Source organism: Stegodyphus dumicola, chromosome 11 (genome assembly GCF_044657685.1).
Source record: "Stegodyphus dumicola isolate Sdum_Otavi_A_Nest chromosome 11, ASM4465768v1".
Lineage (NCBI taxonomy): Eukaryota > Metazoa > Arthropoda > Arachnida > Araneae > Eresidae > Stegodyphus > Stegodyphus dumicola.
In genome coordinates this window covers 159,453,076-159,479,223 of record NC_140778.1, presented here as the reverse complement: position 1 = coordinate 159,479,223, position 26,148 = coordinate 159,453,076, and the positions used below count along the sequence as shown (strand labels likewise).

Below are 26,148 nucleotides of genomic sequence, written 5' to 3'. Positions count from 1 at the left end.
CACTCCAATTTATTTGGTGGCATCACTGCTACATAGACTCCAACTACTATGGATTCTGTGTAGTTTCTATGGAAGTTCTTTAAAAATTAGGAAGAAAATACTATGAATTTTATTGAATGGGGGGGATGTTGTTTATTTGTGGTCTTGCGAGTTTTCAGGGATAACCAATTGTAGATCTGGAAGTTTAGACCGTTATCTTTCGAATCAAGTATCTTGGTGGTGTCTTTCAGTTATAGTATGGTGAGAAAACATAGCACATGCTTTTTGTGAGTTGCGATTAAACTGGAATTTTTTAAGTTCTTGATGATTGTATTCAGGTCTTACAGGTGCAGGTAAAAGTGGGCACAAAACCAGAAGTTCACCATGAGTTGTACTGGTTAATCCGGTCACACAAACTGTGCGGTTAGTGCAACAAAGACTTTTCACTTGTGTATGGTGTAAAAGGTAATTGTAGAGCTTGTGTTTCCTCAGAGGAATAAGGAAAGTCTTGTAAAATCAAAGCAGATATCAAATTTCTTCATAAAAAGTGCTGAAATAAAATGTTCATAAAAGATATAAAAGATAATGTTATAAAAACCAAATGTTAAGTAATTAAATTTTTAATTGAATGCAATGTTTCGGTTTTGGACCATTCAAAGCAACTTTTAAAACCAGCATTTCTTGATTCAGCTGTAGCCTGCCACCCCCCCCCCTGAAAGCATCATGCAAATCCATCCTGTGAAAGAATTTTTTGTATTATTTGTAAAAAAAAAGAAAAGAATTTCCCACTGATTCGACCAAATTTAAGCACAAAATTTCTGGAAGCCATTCTCAATGAAAAGTAAACATGCAAGCAAATAAAGAACTGTGTTATAGAAAAAGGTTATCTAATTCAGAACTTAGCTTGTGAAACTATTTATATATCTTTATGTTCATAATTTATAAATGAATTATAAGTATTTTTGTTGATGATTAGATGTATATTTCTTATCTCATTTCCACCCCCTCTAGAAATCAGAATCTAGAAAGATATAGATTCTAACTTCCTGTGTAATTTTTTTGTGATTTAAAATATTTGCTTCAGTAATATATTACTAGATTTAGTAATATATCTGCTTGAGTAATAAAATGAAAATTTTAAATTAATAAACATTTAATTTACAAGAAGTATTCCTAATTATTCAGTTTTTAAAAATTTTTATGGATTTAAATTTAACGATTAATTAAAAATAACCATTAATTTTTAAAAATATACTTTATTTTCAAAAACAAAAAAATAATGAATTCCATTAGTAATGCATATTTTTATTAAAATAATTTGATTATCGCCTATATCAAAGCAGAATAGGGTGAAGTTTTCAGGGATTTAATGCAAGTATCGAAGACCATTTATTTTCTGTATAATTCAAACAAAGAGTTGCTTCATTAATAAGTGTTATAATGAGTTTATACATGGCCAGCAGAATAGGGTGAAGTTTTCAGGGATTTAATGCAAGTATCGAAGATCATTTATTTTCTGTATAATTCAAACAAAGAGTTGCTTCATTAATAAGTGTTATAATGAGTTTATACATGGCCAAACATGCACTGAACGTTAAGTGGCCTCAGAATTGTCAGTTGAAGTGCCCACAAACAGAAGACCAGAAAATGAAGTATGTGAAATTTCTAGAGATTGCAGACATTTCAAATAATGGCTGCTATGAACATACATTGCCATTTTAGTTATGCTATGAACATAACTAAAATGGCATCTGAAAGTAGATCTCTAAGCAGCATTTGATGATGTTTAATTGCATTTAGCAATACTTTTTGCATTGATTCAGAATTGTGGTATGTATGTATCCACCGTTGCACTTTTGAATTAACGTATTGGATAGAAAGTGATGAAATTGTAATTAAGAAGTTTAAGATTGATTTTCCCTTGAAAAGATGATAGATGTTGTTTTTAATCAACTACTTTGAGAATGGGAAAACAGTAACAATGGTGTATTATTAAGTGCATTGTTAAGTAACAGGAGTGTATTGTTAAGTGCATTAAGGAGTGCATTTTTACACTGTTTGAAAGAACATTTAAATGTAAAAATGGCCAAAATTGCTATAAAAAAAGTACTGTTTCACCAAGAGACATACTGTTCAATAAATTGTATAATGATAAAAATGTATGAGTTTTACTTTAAATTCATTCCTCATCCAGTCTAATCTGCTCGCTTGTCTGCGTGTGACTTCTTTGTATTTCTAAACCTCAAAATTTGTCTTGATGGGAAGAAATTCTTATCAAGTAAGGATGCAATAATGACATGCAATATTATTTTGCAGCCTCTGACAAAAGCTGCTTTTCTGACATCATGAAAACAAATTCCATATTTGCTGTACCAGATGCCTAGTTCCAAGTGGAAACCTTATAGAGTCTGTGGGTTCTCTTTGGTAGCATATACTGTAGATTCTGTGTAGAAGACAAAGTAGCAAATTCTCGCTATATCTTGAAGAATAAATAATGCAGAAGATTTAAAAAAAAAAAAAAAAAAAAAAATTGATTTAAACTAAATTGGAACAGATGTACTTACTTGGTGCTCACAAATCACCACCACTTGTAACTAACATAAATTTAACAGAATAAGAATGCAGCATATCATTAATAAATTGAGATATCTAACAACTGGCTCCTTAGCTTAACTAAATGCTAAATCGGCTGCACACAGCACTCGAGCCTAGAAATATTAGTATAAATTGAAAGGTGTCTAGCACCGACTAGTGAGCTAAATTCAAACACACAGCATAAACTCGTAACTAAGTTCGCGACTACTCCTTTTGAACTCTTGAAATGCAGCTTAAATACTGCTTCTGAAACAAGTTTAGATTAGCATCTATGTCACACGTTTAGGTTAGCATCTACGTCATAACAAATTTACATTGTGGCAGGAAACTGAAATCAGGAAGGAAAGGAAAGTCAAACTAAAAATAATTGGTTAGAATAAGTCCTTACAACTTATCAAGAAATAATATTTTTCCTTCCTGAAAATCTATGCTTAACTTATTTTTTCACCATTATGAAGCAATCTTCCAGGAAAATTTTTTATTTAGATGAAAATTTGAAACCTTTCTCACAAGCACTTGTAAGAGGAAAAGGTTATGTCTGTCATTGGCTTAAGTCTTCGGTACCTTAAGTTTGGCCACCTCTAACCCAGTTTTGTTAGAGATACTCCCCCTCCAGTGGATTTATCTGAGGGTCTTCTACTGCTTTTCTTATCACCAACTTTTCAAGAGGATTTTTACTTTCATATTGTTATTCCTTGACAGTGTTTGAAGTGCCCCCATACTGCAAGAGCACCATACATTTACAAACATCCATGTTTTCACTGATTTCATTTCAAACATTCATTGCTCAAGATTATGGCAGCCAGTTTTTCTATCACCACTCCAACAGGACAGTGGTGTATCAGGTGCTAGATAGGAATTTCGAGACACTAATTTATTCTAAACAGATAGCTGTATCAGTATTAACTGTACCCCCTCCTGAAGGTGTTCATATCTGACAGTTGTGAAAGAAACATATAAATTTTTAATTCAGATTTAAAAGGTTCATTCAGATGTCAGTCTCAGCCAAGGCTATTGACTGTTTTTCTTACATCCTAATAATAGTTTAACAGTTTCCAACAATCCTTCTCACAATAAAATAATTTCCAACCCATTTTACTGTTAATTTTTGCTTTTGTTTTCAATTTATAAATTCATAATATGGCCTGCTTTGCTATAATTTAACATATTTAACCATCTATGTGGTGTGGGTTATTTGATCTGTCATGAAGACTTGTAGTTAAACAGCATTTATTAATTAAATTTGTACAATTATGTATGCTAGTCTCTAGTTTCATAAACTTGCATTCATCAAGATGATACTGATATTTTTCATAAATTATTATATATAAATTCAAAATATCTTAAATTACGCGCTAACATGTGAAAAGTCACAAAAAATCTCATGACTGGATAAATCTGGTTATGGTACTCCGAGCGTTAATTAATTTATGTCAATCTTAGCAGCAAATGGGCAGGATTACAATTTTGAAAGTCCTTTTTATTGTGCACTTTTTCATATATATATGTTAATAATTTAAATCTGTTGAAGTTGGAGATTATGCTATACAGTATTACTGTTATTTATTTTTAGCCCTACAGGCATGTTGACAATGTTGTTTTTGAGAATCCATTCCTTGTAGAAAGATTTTTAAACTATTGGCGGTGTACAGGAAATCAAAGAATAGGACTTCTGTATGGCTATTATGAACCCCATAAAGATGTACCATTAGGAATAAAAGCTACAGTTACTGCTATATATGAGCCTCCACAGGTGATTATAATTTTTATTGCATATTTAGATGGTACTTAAAATGTGTTTTTTAATTGTTAACTTCATTTCCATTGTTAGCTGTATATGAATGATTAGATATATTAAGGTCAAGCAACATTAAGGCCATGAATGAGTTTCTTAATTGTATGTTTATAAAATTTTATGTTGTAATGAAGTGATACAAAGAGATTTTCATCTTGATATATTTTGTATGTATTTTAATACATATTTAAAGTAATGGATATATGTGTATAATTTAAAATATTTTTGTAAAATGAGATTTTTTTATGATTCCCCCCCCCAAGAATGAAATGTTATAAAAAGTATTTTTTGAAAGCTGTTTTAGTTGTAACAGATTGTCTAGAATGTAAAATATTATGATAAAATGTATTGGAAATAATTACATTTAAACGCGAGATTTCAATTCATTGGTCTATATTTATTGCATCCTCTTCAAAGTAATGGCTTGATACTGCAATGCACTTATGTTAGTTTTTTTGGTGGGGGGGCATTAATCCTTTAAACATGCCGTAAAGTCACTTTCATGAGACCCTTTCAGGACCCACAATGAATTTTCTTTTATTGCATCACTAGACTCGAAACAATGAACACAAAATAGCAGTTTTAATTGGAAATAAGAAGTAATAACTTACAATTTAAGTTGCTTCATGTAATTGCCATAAAATATTCAAGCTATTTTTTGTTAACAGTTTATTCATTTGGTAGAAATTCAGGATGCAGGACAATTGGAGAAAATAGTGAATATTATGTTCACTTTTGATCGACTTTTGGATGAGCTGCCGTGCTTCAGTGTTCACTTGTTTATTAAGCTAGCAGGAGATTATTTGTTGAGCACTCAAATTTATCAGAATTATAGATCCATGTTTCATCCTTGATAATAATGTGTTATAAGAAGGTCGCCTTGAGAAATCCTCTTGTAAGCCATTTGGAAACACCATGCAGTTTTTGGCAAAAATTTGGTTTTTGTGGAACAGTTTGTAAAACAGTGTACCACAAGCCCGGATGTGGATTGCATATTAGATTGTAGTTGATCTTCAGTGCATTGTGTGCCTTTCTTGAACATCTTATATTATGCATTCCCCAAAAGCATTCTGGCAAAATGACACCGTCTTATGATGTGTGCAGAAAAATTTAATAAAAAGACAAAGCTGCAACCTTGCTTTATTAGATGATGCCAAGTCACTGAACAAATGGATAATCAGCAGTCAGAGAGCAAGGGGCTGCTATATTCTTCAAGAAGCATGGCATTGGTATTGAAGATGGGCTATTTTTGCATGGGCTACACTGTATCACTCAAAAACTTGTTTGGGGGCTCAAGAGGGTAAAGGTTTATCCTCAAATTCCCCCTCCCCGTGTTTTTTTTTTTTTTTTTTTGCAACAGATGAGAATTTTTATTGCAAAAATTGTTGCAAAAACAATATTTAGTACATATTTTTCTCTCATTGACATTTAACAACTTGGAAAATTGCCAAAGCAAAAAGTCTTCATTCCAATAATAAGAATTTATTTGCAAATGGTAAAGGGAAATGATATACAAATAGTTTTCATATATTAATGAAAGTTGTAATAATCGCTCAAAAGACTCCAGAAGCAATTTTTTGCATGTATGCATTTAAACTGAACAATTCTTTTTTTTTTAATCATAATATCATAGTTTCTTAAACAAAATTGATATTTTGGGAAATAAAAAGTTAAAAGATAAGTTGAGAAATCTGCGCCCCCGCTTCTGATGAAGACCTGTTAAGTTTAATGTTAAAGGTGAATAACTTGAAAGTGAACTTGTTTTATCATTTATTACATAAAAAATTTCAATTTCATGAGATTAATTGTTTTAACTGATAATTAGTTACGCTTATGAATTTGATATATCAACATATTTATATGAATATGTTTTTCTGCTTATTCTAAATTTTGGTTACTAAAAATACTCATTTATTACTTTACTGCTTTAGAATGGGTCCCGTGACTTTTTACGTCTCTTTCCCGACCAGAAGGCACAAATTGTAGATAAAATAGCTGAGGCTTTGGGTTTAGTAAAGGTGGGGTGGATATTTACTGACCTTATAGCCGAAGATTTACAGAAAGGCACAGTAAAACATATTAGGAATATAGTAAGTATTTTATTGTTTCCAGTTTTCATAACTATGTGATTTTATTTATAATAATTCCCATAATTTTCTGTCATTAAAATATAAAATTATTGATTAAATATTATTTCTTAATGTTTATGTGTGCTTGTTCCAACAAAAATTCTGTTTACATTTTGCCATATTGAGATGAAAATGAAGTCCATCAACATGAATGTGAATTTAAGCATTCAGATCTTATTAAGTGTTTATTATGAGAAGCGCTGCATGTATTTTAAAATAAATATTGAGAATCTGCCTTTTTTATTTATATTGTTTTCTTCCTGCAGGAATTTCAGAAAAAATTAATTCATAAAATTTAGTGCAATTCCTATTAATTTTGTTTGCATATGTATCATGGTATTTCTCTTAAAAGTATTGTATTTTTAATAGACTTAATAATTTAATGCTGTAGAAATTGGTGTTCAAACGATATGTATGATTGATCTGATTACAAGTTTTTCCCAGTGTCTAAAAAAGATGTTATTTCACTTTGCAAAGAAACGATCATGTCTTGGTAAAAATAAAAAGATAGGCTAAGTGTGCAAAAGATAATTTATTTACCCAAGTTATAATATAGATTGTTTGCTAGGTAAACAGAGTGAACATTTAAAAACAGTTACAGCATATGTCTGATTTTACACACCCTTGTCTTTCAGTAACTGCTGACTGCTAATTTTTTGCCAAGCTAAGATTCCAAAGACTGTAGCCATTTTTAAAAATGGTTGCAGTCTCGCTAAGAGTACATAAGTTACATAAAGAATATTCAACTAGGGATTAAATAAAACACCAACCAATGAATAATAGAAAAGCGAGAAATATCATATTCTTTTAGGGGGGTAAGTGTGCTGTTTTTCCCATGTACACAATAATCTCTTCGAATCACAGAAACTCCATCATGCCTAATTTGGCATGTACACGTTATCATTCTCCCTATGTAAGCAGGATTTGCTTAAACACATCAGAGAATAGCACAAATTTTGGAATTAGCACACAAATTTTGATCCAAGGAGCTCGATCATTTAAAAACTACATTATTATTATTATTTTTTTCCTTTCTCTGTTGTTGGGCAAAATCCCATATTCCTGAAGAAATGCAACTCTATTTCATTAATAAGCAAACACCAAAATCCTTACAAGAATTATAATTTCTTGCAAATGTATTTGAATGCAACAAAAATAAACACCAATCAGAAATATGACCATTGAATTTGAAGGCGGAAATCGGCTCTTATCTGCTCTGCTCATGCATACCTGGGTTGCCATACTCATAAATAAAAGGAACTTCATATGCTGCATGCAGTATATTTCTGTTGCTGATTTTATCTGTAATTTATGTTCATCTGCTATGAAGTTATTGATAGTTTGAATTTGATCTCCTGAGTTTGTGATTTAGTTAGCTCTAGGAATTGGTTTTCATAGGCTGATGGTATGTTACAGTATGAAATATATTGATTGGTCTGTAGAGAGCTCAGAATCATGTTTTTTAGAACTAGCATGCTAAATGTATCTACTTGGATTCTCATCTTTTTCTGTGTGAATTAGAATTTTGGTAATTTATAGCTGATAAATCCACTGTGGAGGAAAAATATATATATAACAATTATATATACATGTATACATATATATGAATATATATAATTGTTGATTATCATTGTACTAGAATTTTGTGCATCGATTTTAATGCTGTGACATTGGGGTTTGAAGTTGTTCACGACAGCAAATATTGCTTTTTAATTTACTATTAGTAAATTTATTTCTTCATGAATACTTAAGATTTTGTAAGCATTCATAGATATTTTTTGTTTTTGGTCAGAATAATTATAATGAACATTTCACTTTTTAAGTCCTGTCTTTTTTAACAGCTTGAAGAGGTTTTATTTTCTGTTTCGATCAAATTGCATCCTAAATAAATAGATGGTATTACCAATGAGATAAATAAGATCTGCTGTTATCTTTGATGTTATGAAGCATCAAGTTAATTGATTGAAAAATAATTTTAGTCAACTCTTGATTAACCACATTGCAGCTTAACTTGGCCCCCCCCCCAAAAAAAAAACCACTCTTGCAAGAATCATCAGCAGACACGCTAGTGAGAGAGAGAAAAGAGTTGATATGAAGCTACACTTTATGACTTTTCAGGCTTATTCCCCCTTCTGCCTTTCCTCTTTCCAACATGTGTCTAACAACCTGATTGCAGATACAAATTCCTTCCTGTGTCCTGTCCCCTTCCTTATAACTGATAATAGACATGCTCTTAATTTGGTGATAGAGTAATTGAAGAAATTCTTGTTGGTGAATAATTTTTTTACTTTCACTGAAATAGGAATTGCTATTTTTAGAACTCGTCAGATGCATCAAGGGAAAGCTTAGATTTTATTTTTCATTGACAAGTGGTTGTGAATTACTGTAATCAGTATTCTTGCAAAATGTTAGGAAAATAAACGAAAATGCATTGCTTTTTCCATTCATCAGAAGCCTGAAACGGTAACTAAGAATGGATCAAGCTTGAAATTAGTGTCTTTGCAGACTGTGCATGATTTGTTAAAGAAAAAGGATCAACTTATATGGTTTACATGTGCATCTGATTCTGCTGTGGAAATGAAGGAAAGGAAAATAATTAAAAAAATCCATCTACTAGGTCTTGGATAAAGCCATGCTGGAGTGGTTTAGTCAGTAGATAGCACAGGGAAACCTGATAAATGGGCTGACTTGTGCAGAAAAAACTTAAGTATTTTTTCAGGAATTAGGACAGGGAAACCTGATAAATGGGCTGACTTGTGCAGAAAAAATTTAAGTGTTTTTTCAGAAATTAGGACTTGAGGGCGAATTTTGTGCATCATAAGGATGGGGCTTACGCATTTCAAGCAGCGACATGGTATTCGAGAGCTCCAAGTGCACAATAAACTTTTGAGTAGGGGTTAAAATGCATAAAGAGACATGCAGTGATTTTTAAAAACTTGATCAAGATTGAAAATTTGCTTCCAAAGCAAATATATGTGTTGATTAGTCAGGATTATTTTGGAAATGCTTGTCAACAAAGACTTTCGTGTCTGAAAAAGAAAAAAATACTCTTGGTCACAAGATCAAGAAAACTCGTGCGACTATAATGAATGAATATGCTATAATGAAGTGCTCGTACATGGTAGGAAACCACAGATTGAAACTTCTTAATATTGGAAAGGGGGGGAAATTAAGGTCTTTTAAACGCATGGAAACAACCAGCTTAACAGTGCACTATTTCAACCAGAAAAGGGATGGATGAATAGATTCATATCTCAGCAGTGGTTTGATACAAAATTCATACTGTAGGTTACAGACTTTTTAAAATCACAGGGCCTTCATGAAAGAGCACTGTTAGTTTCAGACAATGCACCATTCCATCCAAGTGAATTGACTCAAAAGATGAACATTTTTTTGTAAACTACTTGCCGCTTAACATGACATACACCAATGGACTACCATGTTACATAAATTGATCGAGAAAAATCCTAATCTTAAAAGTTTTGTGAAAAATTTTCAGTTTTGCATGCTTTCTAGGAGAGTGCAGCCTAATGCGTAATTAAGCAACTCCTGTATGCTGAGCTAAGTGAGTGAAATCTTCCTATGAAACTTTTGGCAGGTTGCTGCTAAATTTTGCATACACATGTTGTTCTTCAAACTGTTTCATTGCTACTTTGGCATTAATCTGATGAACAGCTTGTGCATGTGTTTACTTCAGTGTCTGTAGCTTACCAACTAACTGTCAGAGCAAAATGTGGCGAATGGCAGTCTGTTGTTTAAACCTGCTGCTGTATGCATTCAGTGGCCCCCAGCGCTTTCCCTCTGCCAATTAGCATGCTATTTAAAAAATTAAATTTCCTTTTGAACACACCTCGTATGATTATTTCATTTTGCCTGAACAAGACTGCTTGTTGCAACACTGTTGAAACAGTGTCACATGAAAATGGCATTAATTTCTAGTTAACTAAATAAATGTATTATTGTCTTAAAAAATTAATTTTTTATTAAATAAGTGTCAAGAGTCTCCAAGAGGTTTTGATTGTGATGAAATATTGTCATAGCAGTTGTTTCTCCCTTCCTATGGCTTTTCCATTTCGACTTTTGGCCATTTTGGACAAGTGTCTCTGCCATTTTGAACAGTTTGTTTTGAAACATAATATTTTATAATGTAAATCTTTAATTTTATGGAGATTAGTTCTTGAACTAGTAGGCCTATAGTAACCGTGTAGCTTAAAATTTTAGTATTAAACTGAAATTTGCTAATCGAACTCTTGTATCTCTTTAGTCTAATAATTTTTATTTATTTTTTTTTATTTGTTCCCCCCCCCACTAGTTTTATTAAATTGTAATAGAAAACTCTTGGAGAGTAATTGTAATAGAAAACTCTTGGAAACTCTTTTTGGACTCCCTCTTTTTTTTTTAAATGTTTTCTTTATAAAATCCCAGCAGCCCATCCCTAATTGTATAATTTAAATAAAAGCCAGTTTCTCGTTGCTGCATGAAAGCATGCTTTTATAGTGTGTTCCCCCCCTCCATAATTAAAGAAGTACGTTCATCTGAGCAAATTGTTAAAAGTTGTTCATGGAAAATCATGTGTGCTCTTCATGTTAGATAATGATTTTCATCCCCAGTAGTCGTAAACATATGCCCATTATCTTCTTTTCCTAGATATCATTTTTAGAGGCTGAAAATCTTGAATACCTTTTTCACACCCTTATATAAATCAAGATCTTAAATTTATAATATTTCAAATGAACTAAAAAAGAAGTGTGTTTATATTTATGAGAGAATGGGAGAGCTGTTTGTAAGTTTAAAAAAAATACAATGTTCATGACATTGTAACTATGTTCAGTGCAAATTTATGGTTATTATTTTATTAGAAATGATATGCTTCTCTCTTATAGAATTCACATTTTCTAAGTGCCCAGGAATGCATTATGGCAGGTTATTTTCAAAATAAACATCCAAATCCATGCAAGTTATCACCAGATGGATATTTTGGCTCTAAATTTGTTACAGTATGTTTTACTGGTTAGTATGCATAAATTTTGAGTATGATTTTTTTTTTTTCAAACATATTTTGACTGGTGAACTGCACATTTTTCTTTTTGATTTTTAAATTGTTGTTCATTTTGCAATATTTATTTATTCATTGACATTTTTTAAGACTGTTAGAAGTTTTACATTTACAAATTTTATTACTCTGTATTAATAATGAATTTATTAAAAAAGGCCCCTCCTTTTTTTATTTTTCTTTTTCCCTTTATTTTTCAACAAGATATTAAAATGTCTTGTAATGATTTTAATTTTGTAATTTTATTAATTATTTTAAGGAGCCATAATTATATTTAATTTCTGTTTAATGTTAACTTCTTCGCTTTTGACGTCAAGGAAATGAAGCTCCTTCATGTGTCTGCGATGTTGGATCGCTAAGGGCACTGTGTGCCCAACATATTTCACGGTTAAACCTAACCAGCAAAAATAAATTCTATAAAACCTGCTTTTCATTCTTGCCTATTCAAATGTTATTTCTTATAATACAAACAGAAATTTTAATAACTAAAATAAAAATTCAAAGTAAATTCATGTGCAACATTATTAATAATGATTATATTTACATATTTAAAATATTCATATGTAGCCATTTGTTATTCTACAAAATCGTAAATGCAACTATTTATCAAACAAAAAAGAATACGTAGATGTAATGCATCTGCGCACATGATCCTCGTGAAAGACGAATTCATTAGGGTTGCCACAATTCTTCCACCTTTTGAGTGGATGGCTACACACTCAAAACATAAAACTTACATCAATATAAATGAGGGTTATATAACAAAAAAAATTACTTAATACTTAAATCATATTACTTGAAAACAAAATTATACTGAGGAATAATACAACACTAATAGCACAACAAAATAAATCATAATAACTCAAAGACATGAATTACATTATTCGTGATTTTAACAACTGTACCAGTACTGGTGGTGAAATGAACTTGATCATTTTGAGTATTATCTATTATATTATCCAGTTCCAATCTAAACAATCTCTGTATAGGTGTCAAGAACTCGGAATTATTACTTTTTACAAGAGCAACTCTTATGTTGCCATCTCGATCAGGGATCACCCGAATAACGCGTGCTAAATTCCAAGATGCACAGGTTTTATTTTGATCCTCCAGCAAGACAATTTCTCCTACAGAGAGAAGTTTATTTTTGTAATTTCTGGTAGACTGCTGTTTTAACTGCCGTAGATACTCAGAACGAAATCTCACTTTTTAACAATTCTTTCATTCTCTGGTGATACTTCGCTCTTCTACTCAATTTTTCTTTGTCCACATTGTCAATATCAGGTACATCCGACTGTGGAGTTTCATGCAGAAATTTTTCCGGACTTAAAGGCAAGGGATCTTCAATATCGTCAAACATGTACGTAAGTGGTGTTGAGTTGACATTTCTTTCACAATCGCACAAGGTGGAGAATAACTCTTCATAACCAAGAGAAGCACAACCTAAAATTTTTCTTAATATTTGTTTTATAATTTGTATTAAACGCTCCCACCATCCACCCCACCAAGCGGCAGATGGAAGATTAAATTTCCATTGTATTCTTTTTTCAGCAGCTTTAGAGCAGAGGCAGCCCCAGTCAATAGTTTGCAGAACTCTCTCTGCACCCACAAAATCCATTATCGGAATATATCCCAATATCGGAATATGTGGTGGTAGGGTGGTGGAATATATGGTGGTAGGGCAACCACGACTTGCGATAAAATGCCTTTAAGCCTGAAAAAATAATTCAGTTGTTAATGAGGTAATCAGTTCCATATGAATAGCATGATAAACTGCACAGGTGAAGAGCACAATATATGATTTTCGTCCATCCTTTAAATGCAAGCGTCCTGCAAGATCACATCCTACGATTCCAAAAATGGCTGAATCATGAACCCTATCATTTGGTAAAATGCCTGGGACTGTCTCACCTCTTTTAGCCTTAAATCTCTGACATGTTACACATTTTCTTATGCAGTTCCTTATAGTTTTATGTGATTTTAAGATCCAGTGTTTCTCTTAAATGCAACATCAACAATGTAGTACCTACATGCAACTAATCTTTGTGTGCACTTAATATCAATAATTTGACTACTGGGTGTTCAGAAGGTAATATGATGGGGAACTTAAAGCTGCTAGAGTCGTCACGATAAGCAACATTAGACTTAGCTCTTATTAGACCCTGGCTATCGACGAGTGGTCTGAGTCATCTTACCTTATCATCTGTTTCACAATTAAACGACTCTTTTTGTATTAATAACATTAAAGCTATTTCTCCCCTTTCTATTTCAGATACAGTCAAATCCTTAGAATGGTTGTTATTATTATTACGTACATTATTATAAAATCTGAAGATTTATGATAACATTCTTACAATTTTCTTAAATGATAAGAAATACTTATAGTAAAATCCAATACAATTATTATTTTTTACCAATGTAACAATAACTATCTTACATATTTCTGAATTAAATCTAAATCCTCATCTGGTTCATCATTAGATTTAGGCCAATTTGCCTCATCTTCCAGTAACCAATCAGGTCCTTCCCACCATTTTCGTTCTATTAATTGATCTGCATAACAACCTCTGGAAAGTAGGTCAGCAGGATTGAGACTACCAGGAACATGCCACCATACAGTAGGGAAGGTAAAAGACCTGATTTCCTGTACACGATTAAAGATGAATGCTCCCCAACGTTGATTCCGTCATATCCAACTTAAAGCCGTCGAGGAGTCAGTAAAATCTGAGACGAACTTCATGTAGGCCAATATCATTAATAACTGAAGTCAATAACTTAGAACCAATATTACAAGCAAGAAGTTCTAATTGAGGAATCTTAATAGGTTTTAAAGCCGCTACTCTCGATCTTGCGTGTATCAAATTAACCTTTACCTTTTTGCCACTGTGTACTCTTAAACAGACGCATGCACCATATGCACTTTTACTACTGTCACAAAAAAGATGTATACTCACAGCTTCATTAATAGATTTGAGACCTACTCATCTAGGTATTTGGATACTGGATAGCAAGTGCAACTTTTTACGCCAAAACTTAATTTTTTGGTTAATTCATCGGGAAGAACATCGTCCCGTTTAAGCCTTAAATTCCAAGTTTCCTGTAAAGTTAGTTTTGGAATCAACATTACAGGAGCCCTATGTCCTATAATGTCAAACACCTGATGAGCTACTGCTGAAACTAGTGTTTTAGTAATTGGGACATCCAATTTTATATCTTGACTTATTTTGCAAGGTTAGCCATAATTATTTGTGATTCATTTACAAACTTTCTCATTTCTATTTCTGAAACCATACTTCATTCTGATACTTATTTTACTAAACCTCGTCCAAAACGTCAACCAGTTTCAGGGGTCTCCATCGAACTTCACCAGTTCGATCTCTGGCAGTTTGTTTTGCGGCTTTAACTATTCCTGATGAAGAATCGCTATTCGTTGAACCAGTAGAAGACTGTGAACACATCCTTTTTCCTGTTGACTTTTACTTTCAACGTAGATAATTTATCGTAATATTCTTGAGCTGCACTAAATTCCCTTTCGTATTCTTCTTGAGTACAGCCTTTTTTCTGTAGAAGTTCTAAAAAAGAGTCATCCGTATTTCTTAAAGTTTTATACTTCTCTGAAATTTGATCCAAAGAAATTTCTAAATTGTCCAAATCCGGAGAATCTGATCGTATCAGTTCTTCCAACTTATTAGCTGTTTTTGTAAATGCACTCTTAATTGCTTTCTGCTTCTGTTTTAGTATTTCTAAATCCTCCATATTTGCACCTAGGAACTTCTCTTATTTTCGTAAATTATCAAGTGTCGAAATCGATAATGTCACTCTGTGACATTCATGCTGGCTAGGTTCACCAATTTTGTTGCTTAATAAGTAATTTAATCGAAAATCTGAGCCGACACTTTTTAAAAAACCAACATTTATTTTTCACACCATTTCTTATTCTACAAAATCTTAAATGCAACTATGTATCAAACAGAAAGGAATACGTAGACGTAATGCATCTGCACACGTGATCCTCATGACAGATGAATTCATTAAGGTTGCCACAAATAAATACCATTCTTAATAACAAGGACTTACATTTAAGACATTCCATTAAAAGTTTTAGCAGCATTCTGACATGATTTGTGTGTATTTAAAACTTAAAATAAATATCAGTATGATACAGTATATATACTAGTGATATTTCCTTCCCATATCCGAGGGGGGGAACTGAAGCTTTTAGTTTTTAAATTTTCTTACTATGACAGACAGCATGCTTGCGGTTAGCTCATTGGTGATTTCCATTAGTCTTTCTAATTATATCCTCTTTTTTTAATTTATTATTATTATTATTTGTTTTACCATGATTGAAAAAATGGGATTATTTCCTTAATTTATAATTGTTTGGACTTTATTTAAATTCTGAGTCATTATGTAATTAATTTTTTTCTATATTTTGATCATACTGATCTTTTTTAAGCTGCAAATGAAAATGGGTCACTAAAGTCTATCACATACTGCTTTTGTAAGCATGTTTTAAGTGTTTACATATATATAATCAAGAGAAAATAATTAAATCATGAAAGGGAGCAATTCTCCAGCAGGAAATATTCAAACTAAAAACTAAAGAAAATAATATAAAGCAGAAACAAAAGTAATTCAACAAAATCAATAAAACGCAATAAATCAATATAAAATATATGTTCAATTAATTCTGCTGCATATTGTATGATTTTAATAATATGTATCATCTTAATTTGAAAGTTCTCAACTTTTTTTTGTGTATGTGTATACACATACGTAGACATATGTGTAAGTAGAGATATTTTTTTTAGAAGAAATAGAGAAAATTTTAAAAGTTTATTTTTCAGTATGATGTCTTCATACCTGGATACACTGTTCTCATCATTTCATGAGTATCTCTCTGTTTCTGAAAAAGTAAATCTGAAGGTTTGTCCTCTAAGTGTCCCATAACAGCACTTTTCATATCATCATTAAATCTCTTTCCACAAAAGTAAAATTCAGTTTCGAGAACAATCACGGAATGCAAACCTGGCTGTAGGAGAGTTTATCGAACTTCTTAAAATTTACACTGCCATTTCAAAATTTTTGAAAAAGAAATCGGTTACCCATCTGTTCCCAGTCTCTTGAAGAAACTTTGTTCATGCAAAAATAACCATATAGAATGCACAAAATTGTTTTAGGTAGATCCCATTTTGCTGCTATATTGACATTTAATTTTCTGTTACTCAGTATTTCCTTTTAGACAGAGTAGTGTTTTCTGATGTTAGTGCCTCCAGTGGTTGATCTTTCACAAGAATTATCATCAATAGATTCCCAGTACATTCAGAATTGTTTTACCCATTCACGTTTTTAGATTAAAGATCTTTGCTAAAAAATTTAAACACAGAACAATACCCAATAAGCATTTCGGAGCAATGTAGCATGCAGCTGCATTCACTAAACAGTCAATGCATACATTTTCTCCTACAAAACTTTCAAATTTATTCACTTAGTGTTGCTGCTATAAGTCTGCAAAGGGAATTTATTGTGGAATAATTTTTGTAATTTGTAAGGCCAGAAACTTTTAAATCTGACTATGTGTATAATCACATACACTTGATAATAAAAAAATTAGAAATGCAGTGATAAAAAATATTACTGGTGTTTTCTGATAAAGTGAAAGATGCCTGAACATGCACTTGAAAATTTAATAGAGAAACATCTAAACATACTAGAAGTGCATCACAATTTAAAAACTGAACATATGTGCCTGCTATAATCAGAGATGTATTGTAGACTCAAGACTATTGGATTCTCCCATGTAAGTTCTGCATGCCCACTATATCAGTAATCTGTGGAAGATATATTGATCAGTTATTGCACTATTAGCCAGGAAATGGCTCCGTGTGCCATTCATGAATAATTCAACATAAACTGTATTGATTGTTACTGACTGAATTACATTCATATTCAGTATCTGATCCCAAAGAATGTCGGAAGTAGACAGTACAGCGCATACTGCGTGTCCTGGTGTACAAGTGTTTATGCCACTGATAAATGCATAGTCAGGTATTGCATCATAGTTGCTGCCAGAAATATCAAAATTAGATCTGAGTATAGCAGCACTCAGTTGCATAAAGTAAATGAATCCTATCCCTTGCTGTTATATACTGATGGGAGAATTTTTAGCCCGAAAGGGAAGGGGTGTTAGCCCAGAATGGTTATTAATCTGAAATGGCATTTTGTTACCACTAAATATTATTGCCCTCTATTATATTTAAAGAAATTAAATAATGAAGAATCTGCATGAATGCATGTATGTGTCCTCCCATTGTGAAAAAACAATGCCACTTAGAGCCATCAAATTTTGAATAATCCTCCACCCAAATATGGGCACCTGGAAGCCCGAATTTTGAATTTCAAATTTGTTTTATTATGTACTTCATATTTTCTAAAACTTTTAACAAATTTTGAATTGAAAACTCAATGATTTCAAAGCAAGCAGTGGCAACACTGCACGGAATAAAACATTTTTATTTCCAGCATGCAAAACTGTCTATCAGAAATTATAAAGATATGCTGTTTTTAAATATTTTTAGCCCAAATGTTTTTGAAACATGTATGTGTGTGTAGTCGTAGGGGAAGAAAAAAAAAAAAAAAAATTGTGCCTTTTGCCAAAATATAAAATCTGAAAGCTTTCAGATTTTTTGTTTGTTATAAAAGATTTTTAACTCACCCTACCCAATTCATCCAGTTCAAGGCAAATGTGACATATCTTTGAAGTATAAAAAGTATTTTGATGGAAAATGGTAATATGATTTAATGTATTTCAGTAATTCTCAAATGCTGTATACACTAGCAAAATCTGCTTAACAGACTTTAGTTAGATAATGAATCATTTCAGCAGGCCACTACCATCCACACATAATTTAAAGTATGCCATTTGAATTCTGTAATCTCCAAGATCCCTAAATTTAATTATGATCCCCTAATTTAATAATATTATCCCCTAATTTAATCATTATGCCTTTCTGCAATGTTTTTAATGAGTTAGTAAAAAACCATTATCTAAGTGGAATTGTAGATCTTTCATTTTTCGCTGTGAGTATTTTTTGATGATGTCTTCAAATAAAAATTGATGGATATATATATATGGCTCATTTTAATCAAATATTAATTTATGCTAAAGTCATAGAGTAATTTTTATTCGTGTTAAAGGTTGCTGTATATATTTATGTTAGAAAGCATTAAGAATGTGTAAAATTAAAATAAATCAAACAACTTGCTCATTGTGTGTGCCATTTTTGACTCACTGTGAGTCATAATGCTTTGCAGGATTTTAGTTCACCTCCAGACCATTGTAATTCATCCTGTTTTCGCAAAGTAAATGGTGATAAATTTTGATATAAAAATTTTCCCTTTTAATGGTTGATTTTTTAAAAATTTTTTTTTTTAAATTTTTTTTTTGTTTGTTTGTTTGAAAAATATGCTTGTATTTTATTGTTGTCTATTAAGGACATTTGTGTAGCTTAATTGATTTTTTCCAAACTGAAAGGAAAAATTTTCTGTGACGTCTTTGATTGCTGGTTACTAATTTTTATAATGATAGTTACATGGAATAAAATATGTGCCTTTTTTATATGAAATAAAGGTATATTGTAATAGTTTACATTAAATAAAATACCTTCCCCCCTTTTTTTCTGTTGTAGGTGATGCAAATAATCATGCTCATATGGAAGGCTATCAGGTTTCTAATCAGTGTATGGCTTTAGTCAGGGACAACTGCTTACTCCCCACACTAGATGCTCCTGAACTTGGTTACGTCCGAGAATCCAGTAATGAGCAGTATGTTCCAGATGTTTTCTATAAAGTGAGTGTTGTTGGTATTATTGGTTATATTGGTATTATTGGTATAACATATATCCATTATATGTTACTTTATTTCAAGGAGAAATTATATTAATGAAAAAAAAAAAAAAAAAAGAAAAGAATTAGTAATAACAAGATCCCATAAATTCTGTTTGAGAGTTGGAAAATACTGATCCTGAATCTTTTCATCCTAGCAGAGCAGTATTAATTGTTGAACTAGTCTCAGATTGATTAAGGGGATTAAAAAGTTTGTGTGATGTACGCTGCATCAAAAAAAAAAGGACAGTTCTATATCTCCTGTTCTACTGGGCCGATTGACGAAATTCAACTTGCGTTTTCCATGCCTCGAAAGTGCGACTTAAGGTATGTATTTATATATAGCATTGTTCTAATATAGGTACTTTGACACAAAACTGGGCTTTTGCTGAACTAACACACCATTTTTTCCCATATTTTGGTTCTACGACTCAAATTACGCCAAACCACCAAGTTTTGTAAAAATCGCACGAGTAGTTTTTAAAAAATTATTTCTCAAAATTTTAGCTCCTCCTTGTTAATTGAGTTTGGTATATATTTATTAATTTCTCTTTTTTTATTAAATGTATTTAATTCTTCCTTTCACATTTCAAAATTCAGGTTCATTCCAAATAAAATTCACCCATTTTTATGATTTATTTAAAAATAATTTTTATAAAATTTTCAAAAATATTTTTGAATTATAATGTGTAAAATTTTTACCATCATCTTAACCCTTCGAGCATTACAGGTTTAGCCCTGAAATTTCAAAGTTTCTCAAAATGTCATGAATAAATGGTATTTTCTTGATTTTAATTAAAAAATGACTCTCTCATTTTGTACCTTGATTTCTTTTCTTCCAATATTCATCCAAACCAAAATCAGATGCTTTAAAAACTAGCAGAAATTTTCATGTATAATAAATGTAGAAGGCAGCCTTCTGTGCAGAGTTTTCTGGCCGTAACGCTGAGAGGGTTAAAGTAGACGTATTTCTAAACCTACCTGCAAAAAATTAGTTTTTTATTCAAAATTTCCGAAAATATACGTGAATTTATATATTGGCACGTTTTGAAATTTGGCATATTTGTTGAAAGCGATAAAACATCAGATGAGGTATAAACAGTTTGCTAAAATTATTTGAAAGTAGGAAACATGTGACTTTTTTTCGCTCATGCACAATAAAAAGGTAGGAAAGAGGTGCCTTTTTTCTCACTCCGGCATAATGGCAAGGAAAGAAAAATTGGTTGCCATATATTAAGAAGTTTGTCAAGTGAGTTATTCGTTGCGCAAACTGAAAAAATTGCGGCAAAATAAATTTTTAAATTTCTGCGTAAATTTCACACCAAATTTTACAAAATTTAATATCTAGGCATAATTTAAGTCGTTGAATCGAAATATGGAAAAACATTGGTATGTTATTTCAGAAAAAGTTTGATTTTGTGTTAAAATACCTATGCTAGAACAATGAGATGTATAAATCAAATATATATCCTTATATATATCCTTGCTTCGCATTTACAGAGCGCTTGTCCACTCTAGACTGGACTACAGCTCAGTTGTGTACGGATCCGCTCGGTGATCAGTATTGTTAAAACTAGATCCTGTTCACTGTCAAGCTCTGCGGATTTGTTCAGGAGCTTTCAGGACTTCTCCTGTCCAGAGCCTGTATGTTGACTCTGACGAACCATCACTTTATCTGAGGCATGAGCAGTTGTCCCTTTTACAGTATTTTAATATATTATCGCAACCTGAACATCCTAATAAGCTGTGCTTACTTGATAATGCGTGTAACACTTTATTTGAAACACGTCTATCCTGTGTTCTTACCTTTCCTTTAAGAGTTCGCCCTGTCATTGAGGAACTTTCCCTCTCTGATATGCACCCCCAAGCAGTGCAGAACTTTGAAATACCGTCGTGGGAAAATGCATGAATTCAGCTTCTTGATGTTTTCAAACATCACGTGAAGGCAAGCACCAGCGAGATCATTTACAGACAACTCTTCGCTGAGCACAGGCACAAATATAGCAATTATTATCCAATATATACAGATGGATCGAAGTCAAATGATCATGTCGGAATGGCATTTGTATTTGAAGATTACATAGAGGGCAGATGCCTGCACCATGCTTTCTCAGTCCTAACATCTGAACTAACTGCAATATATTATGGTCTTTTGTGCATCTCAAAGCTCTGCCACAAAATTTTTATAGTTTATACAGACTCATATAGTGCTCTTAAATCCTTGGAAGCTTTTCCCGGCACTCAGAATCCTTTGGTAGTGGATGTTCTCAAGATTCATATAAATTTAACGATTCGAGGATATGAAGTCCTGTACTGCTGGGTTCCTGGGCACGCCGGAATAAAGGGAAATGAGTTTGTAGATATTGCAGCAAAATCTGCTGTTGAACTGTCAATTGCCTCACCCCTTTTAGAGACATCTGCTGTGTCATCAAAGGGAAGATCTGAAAAAAATGGCAGCAAATTTGGGAAGTTCAGCTAAACAAGTTAAAAAATGTAAAGCCTAGAATTGAGCATTGGGATTTTGCTGGAAATTGTAAGGAGGAAGTTCTTTTGACTCGCCTCAGAATTGGTCACATTAGAGTGACACATTATTTGTTTAAATTGTAATGTTTGTGTATCTGTCCGTCATATTTTAATTGAGTGTCCATATTTTAATAGTCTTCGTCAGAAATATTTTAATAGCTGTGACTTACCTCTCGACCGTTTAGTCGGAAGAGAGGTCAATTGTAATTCATTTTATTATTTAAAAGAGACTGGCTTTTATTACTTAATATAATTTGTTTTGAAGATTGTGTCTTGGATTTTAATGTGTGCTTTGAGTTTTTATATGACTTCATCCTCTGGATTTGGTACTTTTGTCCATTTGTTTTTATTTATTGTATTTTAATTTCATCAATTGTAATTATCCCATCTCGGGTTTGGCGTGTCTTGATCATCTTTGGTTTTGCGCCAGTAACCTCTCACTCCCTCATTCACTCTTTTTTTTTTTTTTTTTTTTTGGCGCAGTATATATAATATTGTAAATGTGTATATTTTATTATACACTTTTCTTATTTATATGCTATTTCTTTATGTGTTATTGTAGCATTATGTCTGAATTCAAATTTTTCTTTAAAAATAAGTAAATCTTTATACAAAATCTGTTTAAATTTTATAGGCCTATACAGGTATTTGTTAGGTACATTGCTTTCTGTTTTGAATTTTTATGACTTACATAAAGTAAGCCAAGAAGATGATACGAAACTTTAAACATAACAGTTGACACTAAAATATTATAAACGGCCATTCAGAGTACATGCTAGGCAGATCTAATGTCCACAGAAAGAAGCATCTGTTATGAGGAGCAAGCAATTAACATTTATGGTACAGTATAGAGTTAATGTTTAACATAAGTTAAATACAGCCATAATTCCACTTTGATTATTTTAAGTCAAACCTATTTTTGCATCATACATATCCACTTTTCTATGGATGGATCAACAGTAATGAGGTTTTGACAGATATTTGGAATTAACTGAATGTATGTGTGCTGAGAAAGTAGAATTAAAATTAAATGGCTCTTCATTACTCATGAACTTTTTTTTCAAATCACATAACACATGTATCTCTCAAGGTCAATATTGTGGGAGGAGCTAAAACTCAGTCTTCGGTACTTCAGTTTGTGCTTCTTGTTACATACTGAAAACCAGCAAGATGGGTGATTAAAAAGTAGTTGTAATTAATTTCTGATGAACTGGGTTTTCAAGGGCAGTCAGAAAAGAAGTTGAATGGAAAAACTGATATTATATTTAATAGAAAAATACTATTAACAGTTTACTGTATTTTCAAGCAGTTTAAAAAGGAAAATAGGTTAATTTAGTTGCATAAATTAAGTCACTGTTTAAAGTTAATTTTTTTTCAAGTGTACATGAGGACCCTCATTCTGTGTTTGTTCATGTCTGTGTTTTTTTTTTTTTTTTTTTTTTTCTAGTGCTTATTAGTTTAATTTTAATTTAATCTTCTACTGTAATCTTGAATTTTGCTGAGAATTAAGTTTTGGTTCTCAAAATTCAAAAATTAGTTCACAATTTTTAGTTTTGGAGTTTGTCCAGACATCATTCATTAATCAAACTCTGCTGATCAAACTCTCTGATTCTCATGGCTGCTTTTAAAAACAATAAAAAAAATTATCAACTCTGCCAAGTGTTTTTTTTTTTTTTTTTTTTTTTTTTTTTAATTTTATGATTAATGTGATTTGTTTGCTTCTTGTTAGCTTTCTTCGTGTTAGGTAGGTATCCATTCATTGTTCAGCTCATTAAAACGCAGAACTTCAAAACTAAAAATCTATTTTATTCATATTACTTTTATGTTACTTTTCATTTTATTAGTTTTTAATCAAACATTTTTCAGTTTTATTCTCTTTATCTTTATAAGTTATGTATTTCCAGTTAGATTTTTAATGAGGACTTTTTGAAGAAAAATTGTTTTCATTATTGCAGCTTTGACCAGATTAAAATGTTAACTAATTTCAATAAATTTTCTTTCTCACAAGCTAAATTTTAATGCTTTAGAACTGAAAATTTTAATGGAAATTGCATTATTTCCTTCTTACATAGGTAAAAGATTCCTATGGTAATGAAATAATTCAGCTAGCACGACCTCTACCTATTGAGTATTTACTTGTTGATGTTCCTGTCTCTACACCGAATGAACCACAGTTTACTTTCTACGCAGATGCTAGTATCAAGCCATTTCCCGTGGAAAACAGACTTGATGAACATGTTCAAGTAAGTTCAAGTTCCTTCTTACATAGGTTCTTACATAGGTTACATAGGTATGAAGTTCAAGTTCATAGTTTCATATGTGATATTAATATTTTTTAAGTTGATAATATGCTACATTATTATTTTTGCTATGTTATCAAAATGTTGGCTGCTTACATACTGAAGAACTGAGCTCAGCTTCAGTTCCAAACATAAATGACTTAGGTATTTGCCTAAGATATAGTTTTCAGAGGTCCGACCAAGTTGTTCTCAAAGCAGTGATGTTCTGGTGGAGCAACAGGGTAAAATTCTGTAATAATGTACTCTGTTGTTAAGTGTGACAATTGTGGAGGTTATTTTTTAGCATCATCATCTGAAATCTTTCAGTCAGTCTGATTTTCAAAGGTATGGAAAAGTTCTTGACTCATTTATAGAAGTTGAGGCCTTTATACCCTGGATTTTCTCTGTTTTGTTAATAGTTCTGCTTGGTATGTTTTAGCTATTTTCCTGTACACCTGCAGACAGCTTTCCTTTCCCCATCGCATTCATATCCCGATACGTATCTGATAAATGACTTATATTGTAAATGATATTATGTCTGATAAATGATACATATCCGATTCAATAGAATAGCATGCCTGATTTGGAAAGGGCATTTGTTATGTCAGCTAAATGGGTTGTTTGCAAGCTTAGCAAAGTGTCTACAGCTGTTTGAAAGTACTTTGATTGATGCTTGAAATTTGGAATAAATGTTAGATATTAAACTTACATTCAAAACCATTAAAATTTTAAGAAAAAATTGAGTGTTCTAAACCTGCGGTAGGTTTAGAAAAACAGTTTTGAAGCAATTTCTTCAGTGCTTCGTTCAGTGAAGCAATGATTTGAGCAGTTTGATATAATACTTGGACCATGTTATAATGTTGTTATAATACTTTGTATGTTATTGAGAAATCATGTTGGAAGTGATGAATGGAAAATTGCAAACGTTTTAAATTTGTTAACTAGAATTGTACAGCTTATGGGATCTTTCAAAGTGCCTCAAAACACCAAAAAATTCTTCTTGCATTCATGTGCATTCTTTACAACACATTTATCCTAATGTGTGGATTGCAGTAATGGAATGTTATTGCTTGACTGTTAACTGGAATATATTAATGTGTTCCACTTAATATTTTTTGAAAAGGCAGGTAAAAAAGATACAGAAAAAATTATTAATTTAGATTATTCATATTAATGAGTGATGTATTAGTTTTCAGAATGAATAAAAAGAACTGCATATTATATAGGAAAAAATCATTAAAATGTAGCATGTTCCTTAAATTTTGTACGCATATGAAACTAAAAGTTTAATTGAGTGATTTCTGAATAGGTGCTAATAGAAAAACAGATAGTAAACATATCGAGTAAAAAAGGCTCAAGCCCTCAAAAATTTTAAGAATTATGTATGCAAATTAATAACCATTGAATAATTCTGATTTTTATATAAAAATGTTAATACATGACCACATTGTTAGATTAAAAATTCAAATCAAAATATGATATTCTTTTTTATATTACTTTTGTGGGAAAAATTACAAATATTAAAAACTGCCTTTAAATATTTAAATATGTTTTCAAGCTCTAAAATTCACTCTAAACTTTTATTTCAAATATTTTCTTTCTTTTTAGGACTTTCCTCATTTGGTTTCATATTTAAGACAGTTTAATTCGGAGCAGTTTCTGGAAGCAATGTCTGATTTTCATTTACTAATATTTATTGCTACAATGGATGTCTTGCCTCTTATGGTAAAAATAGTTTATTATAAATACGTAATTTATTTTTTTATTTGTATTTTTCTTTTCTCTTAAAGTAGCTAGTTTTTGTTCTTTGAGAAATATGTATTATCTCACTCTAAAAAAATATTACATTTAAAATGCGTAAATGTAAATTGAAGAATTAAATGTGAATGCATACAATGCAAAACAAAT

At 31.4% G+C, this 26,148-nt stretch overlaps 1 protein-coding gene across 2 annotated transcripts in view; it reads left to right on the top strand.

Moving 5' to 3' along the window:
* Positions 1-26,148, top strand: part of Npl4 (nuclear protein localization 4) — a 61,085-nt gene that overhangs the window by 21,990 nt on the left and 12,947 nt on the right. For both annotated transcript variants that reach the window (XM_035369025.2, XM_035369026.2), the window contains 6 exons: positions 4,148-4,327; positions 6,301-6,459; positions 11,382-11,508; positions 19,243-19,403; positions 24,034-24,204; positions 25,849-25,965. In XM_035369025.2, the coding sequence (XP_035224916.1) occupies positions 4,148-4,327; positions 6,301-6,459; positions 11,382-11,508; positions 19,243-19,403; positions 24,034-24,204; positions 25,849-25,965 (915 nt within the window). The remainder of the gene's footprint in view (positions 1-4,147; positions 4,328-6,300; positions 6,460-11,381; positions 11,509-19,242; positions 19,404-24,033; positions 24,205-25,848; positions 25,966-26,148) is intronic.